Here is an 11,739-nt window from a genome sequence, read left to right on the forward strand (position 1 = left end):
AAATATGACTGCATGGTTAGTTGAAAATGAACCAGTTGATTATATGAAATTCGGCGACTAAAAACATCCAGTAATGCTGGTTGAATGGTAGGCTACAGTATATGTAATCATTAAAATAACGCTCAAATCGTTACATATATAGTCTAATCTAATAGATGTTTATAATAATGAACATGTACTGGTTAGATTCATAAAAGACACATGACCCTCCGTTATGTTGGTCTATCGCGGTCCACACTGTATAACACTGTCTGGGTCCCATTGATCAACTATCGCTGCTGCCTCCTCCGTCTCCCCCATCAATACATCCCCGACACCAAATCCAACATCTTACCGTATTTGCTTGACATCCCAAGCTGGTAGAACACGGTCATCAAACACAAAGATCGCCATAGCTTTGGCTGTTGCATGGTAGACAGACACCACCCTGAAGGCTAATGATGGATATTCAGATATACAATTTATTCCCAGTTCCCTTGGATGCGATTTAATTCCTCATGTTGTCTCTCCGAGCTCCGTGCAGACGTCCCCCTGCGCCTCCCTGTACAGTCCAGGTAACACAAACCTGGGCTAAAGTGCATTAACTTGCTATTGGTTTTTTTCGCAGAAGGGGGGCAAAAGACACACACACACACACACACACACACACACACACACACACACACACACACACACACGCACACACACGCACACACTTACGACACTCAAGACTCTGGAAAGGCTGGAGCGGATCTGGAACGGGACTCTCTCCATTCCTGTCTCTGTCTCTCTCCCGCAATATATCAGGCGGAGACCCGCAGTTACGTCATTGAAAGACCCTTAGAGACTTCTCTAGATGTTTGCAGCGCAAGACGCACTCAACCAATGAAACTGAGCTGTTCTTCTGACGCTCAAATAATTTCAGACAGTGGAAATGTAGAATGAGATTCCTTCATTGCATTGATTTATGATTTATGAACAGCATTTTTCTTTCTGGGCTAGGCTATATACCTACTCTTGCAAGAGTAATAGCCTACATACATAGTTCTTCAGTTTGTCCCTCTAGGTCTAGGATAACCCTTTTGAAGAACCACAAAACAGGGTTCTACTTGGCACCATAACATGTTAACCAAAGGGTTCTTTATACAGTGACAGGTCAGGTCACCCTTGTTGGTTCTAGGTAGAACCTTTTTTTTCTCATAGTGTAACGTGGTTATGTGGAAACCTGAGATACTACATGTAGCCTATGTGATGTGTGCTTGTTAGTGTTTAAGAGCCAAGGGAGGTACTAAGTATCTCCAGAGTATACATTAGAGTACACCACACCACCTGAGTAATCATGAAAGGAATTAGGACGAACCATGCACCTTAAACCTACAACCTAAACAATGACACATGGATACAAAGGATACAAACAGATACAAAGACGGTTCATATTGCTCACGTGTGCTGCCTATCTAATATCTAATAGACTAGTATGTTTCCTCCTGTAGCACTACAGTAACGTGGGCTGTGTGTAGAATCATCATGGCGGCAGTGACACCTAGTGTCCACATGGCTTTACTGCATACAAAGTCTCCTCTCCCACATGTTGTGGAGGAGTAGGTGGTCATAATGGAAGAAACAGTTCTGGAACTGTTCCAGAATCAGTGCAGAGTTTGGAAGAGAGTAGGTAGTCAGTCACCGACTCATGATGTTCACAGTAATAATAATTATAATTATAATAACAATTTATTTGTATAGCGCTTTTCCTGCAAACGTTGCAGCTGGTTGCAGTAGGGCATGATGTTCACAGTCGGGCTGACATGTGCTATACAAATAAACTTGCCTTGCCTAGGGCTTCACACAATAACCCCCACAGTGCCAGAGCATTTTGTTCAGAATCACAATTAAATCACACAATGTGTGATTGGGCAGTGGTTGAGGAAATGAAAATACTGCAACCCCCCCCAAAAAGTGGCTTATTGTTGATGCCTTGTAAGCGATAGCTTTCAGATTAGACTGGAATGGGGAGGGCCAGTTATCATGCTGGAAAGACGTCCTGTGTATCATGCCGATATGATGACATTGATTACATTTTTAGCATGTTGTTATTAGATTGTGATATCAGAGTGAAAATAAACAGATCATATTTCCATTTGTAAAAACAGCTCTCATAAAGTTGTTTATGCCTCTGTGACACATGTACTCATGTAGTTGTGATCTATTTCATCTTTCTCATTCTCATCCCTTCATTTCCCGGTTACACACGCTCACTCTCGTGTGCTGGCTCACCTCACTGGCATGTGTGTATGTGTGTTGGTGTAGTTGCTTGGCAGCCGGGGTGAGTTTTAGACTGATGACCCCACCTAGCACCACCCACGTCTCCCCGGCACCTCCCCGCACACAGTGTCAAATGTCATGGCATTTCCACCATCTATCTCTCTCTCTCTCTCTCTCTCTCTCTCTCTCTCTCTCTCTCTCTCTGTCTGTCTGTCTCTCTCTTGGTATGTCTCTCTCTCTTTCTCTCTCTCTCTCTCTGTCTGTGTCTCTCTCTCTCTCTCTCTCTCTCTCTCTCTCTCTGTCTGTCTCTCTTTTTTGGCCCCCCACCCCTTCCCTTCTCACTGCACAAATCACACACCACACCCAAGCCTCCACACAGCAAACATCACAGGCTGACTGGACTCAATATCAGCCCCCCAGATTTCCCAGCATGCTTTTGTCCTGTTTCCCCACCTGCCCCACATTCCGCCGGGAACAACCCTCTCCAACCCGGAATACCAGTCTGGAATACCAGCTGGGCCTGTCAAATGGAGGAGTTATGGCTGGGGATTATGTGTCCGTGCTGTGAAGGAGAATGGTTGTAAAACGTTTTACATTCAGACCCAGACTCTGTTAAAGAATGGTATACAGTATTACGGTTGCATTAACACCATGAGGATATAGCCGTCCATGTTGTGTCAGAGCCAACGTTTATAATAGAGTCATGGCCTCTCTGCTCCCAACAAAGAACTGGAATGTATTCGATATCGATATATATTATAAAGGCCAGGTAGGTAAATATATAAGACTATGGTCACAGAGGGACTAGAAAGGTCCACGGAAGCTAAATTGGGGGATGGAGAACTGGAGCAGAGGTCAGTTTGTGTGTCTGTGTTCAGGGTCTCCAGGCAACAGTGGCCCCACATATTCTGTGATCTCTGGCTCCCAGGTGGGAAGTTTCCCCAGGGAAACTCCAGATTAAAGATTTACATAAATCCATCCACCAGGCGCGTCTTTATTTAGGACGGTATGATGTCCTTCTCTATATCACCGTCTCAAACATCAAAACATCAGTCATGAGAAATCCCCCCGCATGATTTACGTTAGATAAACTACCCTTAACAGTGTGTCGAGTGATTCGCTTTGTCAAACCTGAACAAAAATACCTTTTACATCTGAATCTTGGCTCACAAAGTTAGGTTATAAAGCTACTACTTTTATCCGTGTTAGTATACAGCAAACATGAAGGTTGTTGTTGTGGCATTGGAGTTTATCTCCAGGTCTGGATGAGTCTAACGCAGCACTTTTCCTTGGCAGTGAGCAGCACGTCCGTCCGGTCCCGACACCCTAGGCCTCCGAATTTTCCAGGCATAATGTGGGCCAAAAGGCTTAAAGCGCTGGCCGGGAGCCCCCCTGTTCATTCAGCAGACTCGTACCAGGGTCAACTCACTCCACCACCAGGGGCGGGTGGGTTGATGGTGAGGGGGCTGGTTGGAGTGGTGGGGGGGTATGGATAACCTTACCTGATATACCTGGGGTTATACATGGGGATAGTTCCTTAAACTTGACTGAAAAAGATTTGACTGAGAGCCAACAGGTATATAGCATTAGAACACTTGTCATAAGACAATAGTGACTCTCTTAAAGGGGCAGTATGGGATTGAAGCAACAACATAGTGGTCTCCCCAAGACTCCTTTTGCTGAGGGATGGGGCTGGAGAAATGTCACCACTCACAAATCATAAATGCAGCTATGGAAGCAAGAAATGACCATCCATGAGATTAATATAGTTTTTAATGTCCTGAAGCTGTGTTTTACAATTACATTGTTTACAAACAATGGAATAAAACAAGCATATCTTTTTGGTTCTGATGGGATAAGAAAATTGAACTCAGCTCATGAAGCATTATAAGTTATATAAGATAGCTTTGCTATCATTCATTTAAAATTAAAAAAGAAGACTTACAGAACACAGAATTACAGAACATACAGTATGTCCCTGATAATAAAACATTACAGAGCTCATACACATTCAAAATATGTTACAATGACTTACTGTGTATTTGTTAAAACTGTCAAAACTTGGCTCAGCTTATTCATTTGAACTATACAGGTGTCAAAGGAGAGTAGGAACACACACTACCCTGTCAGTATGATGCGCTGTTTCAGAACGCAGGATTGTGTCAGAATGGGAAAGCTGTGGTAATGCCTTCTCCCATACACACTGGAGCATACAGGCCTCTCTCTTCCACAGCAGGGGAACGTGGATCTTTTGACAAACAGTAAGAAACAGTCAGGTTGAATCAGGACCTGGGACAACCAATAGCTACTGTAGTACACAAGAGTGATTTAGAAGTGATTTCCTTGAGCATACATGTCTCTGTAGCTTCTTCTTGCAGACCAGTGATAATCCAGTAATCATTGTTAACTCTATGCTATGTAGTATAGTAGGTTTATTGTGAATGAGTCAACCTCCAACTTCGGACTTAGTATTGGAAGATGAGGCGCGACACTATTATAAGAATAAAATGTATTAATCAAGTTTAAAAAGGAAGACAAAATAATTAGAGGAAAACATAATACAGCTGGTATGAAAAGGTTTATTTACCACTTCTGTTAGGTCCACTCTTATTCCCATAAGCCACTGGGGCATTGGACTGCTGACAGAGTTCACACTGGAAGGCTAAGAATAGCAGTGACATCAGTAGCAGGTGAACAGTAACACTCGTGCTCAGTCATTACACACACACACACACACACACACACACACACACACACACACACACACACACACACACACACACGCGCGCGCGCACACACACACACACACACACACACACGCGCGCGCGCACACACACACACACACACACACACACACACACACACACACACACACACACAAAACAGTTGCTGGTTAAAACTCGTCTTGACATGATCCACATTCTATTCCAGTCTAGTCCAGTTGTCCATGATTGAGTTTTTATTTCCTGGATGGATTGGCAGCACTTATTATAACAGATGATCTTCTTGAGAATTGATAGAGTAATGTCCCTTCTAGTCACTGAGTCAGTGTTTAGGCTGTGACCCCCTCTCTCATACCTACTCATACCAGATATCTATGACGGTGCATCATGCATCTGATGAGAGAGTGAGTGTTCACTATCACTGTTTTGGGATGCTAGGATGCTCGTTATCTTGAAGAAGGCAACCAGCCAACACACTGAGCGTGGCTCATGTTTCTTCTTCTATTTAATGTCATTAAATCAAATGGGAGAATTGTAATAATTCTATTGTTTTTAACTTTTAATGTTGGGGGGGAATCAGTCACATTTATGAAATGAAGGGTGTTATTCTTATTCCCAGTCACTCTTCAAATGACCAATGAGGGAAAAGCAGAAGCAGGGTCCATTGTAAAGACATTGATTTCTTAATGAGAACATTTGGATGATGGGTTTACAAATGATCGCTATGGATTGGATCGTTTGCAGACCCTTAACTCAGGGGTAGTGACTGAATGACATACTGCTGTCTGTGTCAAGTCCTTGTCATCCGTAATGAACTGACATGTAATTGCTTATCATAGTATGACATTGTTCTATTGGGGGGGCAGCAAATACATTACAGACACACAGACACGGTCTGGTGAAATGGTCCGCGTGCCGTCAAGTCGCGCAAATGACCAAAACGTTTATTTTTAAAGGTGTTTTCCAAGATTTAGTGTTGAAGAGCCCACTCAATAAACAACAGTTTTAGGATCACTAAATACTTACAATTTGTGAATTGGATTCACTGTATCTGCTGTCCTGCTTTGTGGCTACTGGGTTAGTGATACATGGCTGGTAAACAAACGTACGTTTTAGTGTTCAAAAGCAAGGACTGTGTGATCATCTAATTCTGTGTCGTTATGTGTTTTTAGCATGTTGATGTTCTATCATCAACATGTTGTGATGTGCTAAACATGCAGTTAGATGTTCATAGCGATGTTCTTTCTTAGCTGCTAGGTAGCTACCAACGCGATGATAGCAAAGTGTTTTGATTCAGAGCGATTTCCTTGTTATTTTTTCGTTATTTGGTTTGAGGTGTACCAGCATTCATATGTGACACCTGGGGCCTCATTTATAGAAAGTACTTTGATCAAACTTACCCGTGTCGTACGTAGAAAACCACGTCAAAGTAGTGATTTATACAATTTCAACGTGAGTCAATTTGACCGTGGAAATGATCGTAGCTCTACGTCGAGTATTGACCTTGCGTACGCACATTACCTACTGGTGGCGGAAAAGCTGAACTCCTTCTACGCCCGGCTCTCCAGCTCTCAGCAGCCTCACCCTCACAGAGCATGAAGTGAGACGCGTGCTGAAGGCGGTGGACCCCAGGAAAGCCTCTGGGCCGGATGGCGTCCTGGGACGGGTGCTGAGGGACTGCGCCGACCAGCTGGCCGGGGTTTTCACCAACATCTTCAACCAGTGCCTGTCCCAGGCCACCATCCCACCCTGCCTGAAAACCTCAACTATCATCCCAGTCCCGAAGAAAAGCACGGTGAGCTGCCTAAACGACTACCGCCCGGTGGCACTCACACCAATCATCATGAAGTGCTTCGAGAAACTAGTCCGGGCCCACATAGTCACACGCCTCCCGCCCAACCTGGATCCATACCAGTTCGCCTACAGAGCCCACAGGTCCACAGAGGACGCCATCGCGACGACTCTCCACGCCACTCTATCCCACCTGGAGAGGGGAAACAGCTACGCGAGACTGCTCTTTGTGGACTTCAGCTCTGCCTTCAACACCATCCTTCCAGACAGGCTAGTGACCAAACTACTAGACCTGGGACTATCACACTCTATATGTGCATGGATCAAGGACTTCCTGTCCGACCGCCCCCAGAGGGTGCGGGTGGGCTCCCACACCTCCACAGCCCTCAGACTCAGCACTAGGTCCCCCCAGGGCTGCGTGCTAAGCCCCATCCTCTACAACCTCTACACCTACGACTTCACCCCAGTCCACCCCAGCAACTCCATCGTAAAGTTTGCAGACGACACCACCGTGGTGGGCTGCATCTCGGGGGGGGACGAGGCGGCGTACAGGGATGAGGTAGAGCAGCTGAGCAAGCTGTGCAAGATTAACAACCTGCTGCTGAACCAGTCAAAGACCCAGGAAATCATCGTGGACTTCAGGAGGAAAAAATCTGAGGTCCAGCCCCTGCTCATCGACGGAGAGAGCGTGGAGAGAGTCTCAACCCTCTGATTCCTGGGGGTGCACATACAGGATGACCTGTCCTGGAAGAACAACACAGCAGCCACCATCAAGAAGGCACAACAGCGGCTCTACTTCCTGAGAGTCCTCAGGAAGGAACACAACACGCAGGAGATACTGGTGGCCTTCTACCGCTGCGCAGTGGAGAGCATCCTCACCTACTGCATCTGCAACTGGTTCTCCAGCTGCACAACCGCAGAGAGAAATGCGCTACAGAGAGTCGTGAGAACAGCCCAGAAGATCACCGGCGCCCCCCTCCCCTCTCTGGAAGAGCTGTACAACACACGCTGCCTCAGGAAGGCCTCCAAGATCTCCAGAGACCCATCCCACCCTGGGTACGAACACTTTGCCCGGCTGCCCTCGAAACGGCGGTACAGGACCATGGCCGCAAGGACAAACAGACTGAAGCTCAGCTTCTACCCCAGGGCCATCCAGGCCCTGAACACAGCAAAGACCTAGGTTCTACATTTACATTTTTGGCATTTAGCAGACGCCTTATTCCAAAGCGACTTACAATCAATACATTTGAATACTAAGCATGTGAATCAGCAGTCCACTATTCGTTGCAGGAAGAGTACTCTAGCTCAGGCCCGGGGCCACTGATAGAAGGAAAAACCTTCTCCCTATTATCGCCTTCTACTAAAACGTTTTTATTTTATTTATTTTTTTACTGGAGAAACTGAGAAACAGTACAAGGGGGGCAGTAGAAGTTCTTAGGGACACAGTAAAGGGGAAAGCGGGTGTCTTTAGGAGACGTAGTGGTGAGGGTCGGAAGATGTCTCAGGAGGAGCAGTTAAGATGTAACCTGAAGAGATGGGTCTTCAGTCTACGACGGAAGATGGGTAGTGACTCTGCCGTTCTGACAGTCGTGGGGAGCTCATTCCACCAGCGGGGAGCCAGTGTTGTGAAGAGACGTGATCGGGCAGCCCGACTGCTGTGTAGAGGAGGTGGGGCCAGTCGGCCAGCCGAGGTGGAGGAACGGAGTGAGCGGGCAGGGGTTTGGGGGGTTACCATTTCCTTCAGGTAGGCAGGGGCTGTCCCTTTAGCTGCCTGGTATGCAAGCACCAGGGTCTTGAATCTGATGCGAGCTGCTATCGGGAGCCAGTGCAGGGTGCGAAGGAGAGGGGTGACATGCGAGTATTTGGGGAGGTTGAATACCAGGTTCTGGGCCCTGGACAGTCTGGACGGATTGATGGCAGCTGCTGGATTGAAAAAATCAGGTGTAGTGCTGAGGCAAAAATGTGTACATTTCAAGCCTGCAAACTGCGACACTTTAAATGAATGTGCAATAACACTATGTGCAATATGACAACCCTAGTCGTTTTATCTGTACAGTATAGTATAGTGGATAGTGTACATAGCCTTCATTTATGTAAACCAGCTCCTTTCCCTTCTTTTTTTCTATTATTTTTTTTTCTTTCCTAGCACCAGGGGAGCCACCCCTCCCAAATGTCGTTGTTTGGTACCTGTACTATAGCAATGACAATAAAGACCATTCATTCATTCATTCATTCATTCATTCATTCGTTATTACAGGCATGTGAGCCGCACTGCCTAGTGTAATTCATGCAAGTGGCTCGTAATAAAATGAACGATGTTGTTATCAGCCGAGAAAACGAGTTTAATTCAAGATGTTTATGATTGTATTTCAGTCTTCCTTTATATCCCTCCAGAGCTGTCTATCTCCCCTTCAACATGCCTAGTGCGTTCTACAATGGACCTTGCCCGGCCACGCGCTAAATTATACTGGGTTTTCTCCGGTGTCTGGGAGTTCGCAAAGGGAGTTATGTTTTCAATGTCACCTGATAAGAATAAGACCATTATATTATTACAGTATAAGCAGCACTCGAGTTGAGGGGGAATGAAATAAAAACGGTCAAAATCATCCCCATTCTAAAACTGCCATCCCCCCTTTTCATCCATTATGTCATTTTATCAATACATGTGGTATTACTGCTATTTCAAGGTGCGAGGGGGCACGCACACATGCAATGACATGCTTACCAAGTCACTGACATTGAAATCACTGACGCTGTGGGGATGCTAAAATTGTCCTCATATGATCAAATCCACCACCTCACCTGATTTTCTTTTACAACTTGAGTACTTAGTATAGGCATTTGCCTGGTTAGTTGTCATGACCAAACGTTACAAATGCAACTTACCGAGAGAAGCCACCCTACTCTGCCCTCTCCTGCTTCCAGACGAACGCCTACCCTATATCAGAGCACTTGGCTTAATTAAGCCGCTATAATTGAGCCGCTATCACAGGCGTTAATACAAACCTCATTCACCTGCGTTCATTTAACCTGCGTTGGTATTTATAGAAGGAAGCACGTACGCAATTTGAAACAAGCGCAGCCCGTTTTATAAATAATGCTTAGGTCCGTTTAGAAAAATGTGCTTACGTGAAAGTCAAAGATGACGTTCAAGTACTTTTTTATAAATGAGGCCCCAGCTGGTGAAATCAAAAAACAGTGAATTCAATCAACAAATTATAAGTATTTAGTGATCGTTAAACTGTTGTATATTATATCGAGTGGGTACTTTAAATTGCGTGTTATGAAAAAAAAAAGAAAAACAGATATTGTCGACACAATTTTCACTTTCACTTTTCAACCCCTTCGATTCTGCGGGTGGTTTGTGGTTTCACCAGCGGGCGACACATATAAGCATCTTCTTCAAGCTTACAATCTGCACTTTCATAATCTGTAAAAAAAAAAAAAGACCTTGCCCTACTTGGGGACTTTTTCACCACCAAACCCTGTCACAATTAACATTACAAACATTACAGATACAATGTTACAACAAGGACAATAATGATCTGTCAATAATAATAATAAAATAAATACTCGTCAACCTCGGCACTGACATGGGGCTGGACCCGCCCATGGTTGTGCCCAGGACTCAGATGGTAGCTGTGTTTCATCAGTTCACACGGAGTGAAGGGTCAGGGCTCAAGGCCAGAGAGTAGCCCAGCGGTGAATCACAGTCTCATGGCCGTCTGGGGGTACCGCCCATTCATCTCCTTATAATGGCGTTCAGGGAGATAATATGGCTGCCTCTGCCCTGTGTCACTGGCACTGTGGGCCTGTGGAGAGCTGCTACTTCACTCTGCCCTTCTGGTGGATGCACACACACGCACGCACACACACACACACACACACACACACACACACATACACACACACACACGCACACGCACACGCACACACACACACACACACGCACACGCACACGCACACGCACACGCACACGCACACACACACGCACACACACACACACACACACACACACACACACACACAAACAAGCCTGAAGTGTATGTGAGCAGATCAGAGGAGACCTGTCACTGGTATGAATAAAACCACACTGATAGATGACCTCTAAAAGGCAGCTGGGTGACTGAGACCTACTGTACCCTTGTTACGTAACAAAGGGTCAATGGTAAACCTCCTGGCACGGATAGTTGGAGAGTTTAGAGAAAAGTTCCCTCATCAGAAATGTTTTAGATTTTCTAAAAACATGGCTTTGAAAGATCAAAGCCCTGCAGATGCCTGATACCTGATACCTCCACTAGATATGACCTATTTCTGTCCTCTAATGAAGACATGCAGGCGGATCATCATCGTAAAAGCGACGAGGCAAACATTCTCCACCCACAGAGCCACCCACGCACTCCGGGAATCCTTCAGCTAACCAGCTACACCCCACACACCCCTCCATCCCCACTCTGGCAACCCACCATCAACTCCGTTACCCTCCACCCTAACTCTTGTTACCCTGTTACCCTAACTCACCCTGCACCAACTCAAACGGAATTCCCACCCTCACTCTGGCAAACCCTCCTCTATCACCCAGCTTCCCCTACACCCCGCTTTGGCAACCCCCTCCACCTTGCTACCCTCACTCTTACGGGCCCCCTCCACCAGTTCAAACCGAAACTCTCCCATTCTGGCAACCCATCCACCTCCCACCCACACACCTCCGCCCTGGCAACTCATCCACTCAGTGACTGGAAACCAGACCCTGTAACAGCTGAATCAAAGCCTGGTCATAGGACAGAGTAGAGGCGGGCCGGGGACCGAGAAGTGACACGAAGTGAGGGAGGGAGGGAGGGAGGGAGGGAGGGTGGAAGGGAGTGGGTGGGGCGACACTACAAATAGCAAGGACCCGGGGATCACAGCCCTTCATTTAGTCTCCCACCTCCCAACCAACCACACCAGTTCATCCAGCCAGACCTCCACAGGAGAACCTTCCACC

At 46.2% G+C, this 11,739-nt stretch overlaps 1 protein-coding gene across 1 annotated transcript in view; it reads right to left on the reverse strand.

The window, feature by feature from the left end:
• ptprna (protein tyrosine phosphatase receptor type Na) overlaps positions 1–526 on the reverse strand; it is a 33,875-nt gene extending 33,349 nt beyond the window's left edge. Inside the window, exon 1 of the mRNA XM_080535737.1 lies at positions 335–526. Within this exon, the coding sequence (XP_080391863.1) occupies positions 335–410 (76 nt within the window). The 5' untranslated portion in view covers positions 411–526. The remainder of the gene's footprint in view (positions 1–334) is intronic.
• Positions 527–11,739: the final 11,213 nt, after the last annotated feature.

The sequence above is a fragment of the Nansenia antarctica genome (assembly GCF_963989245.1).
Source record: "Nansenia antarctica genome assembly, chromosome: 7".
In the NCBI taxonomy this organism is placed as follows: domain Eukaryota; kingdom Metazoa; phylum Chordata; class Actinopteri; order Argentiniformes; family Microstomatidae; genus Nansenia; species Nansenia antarctica.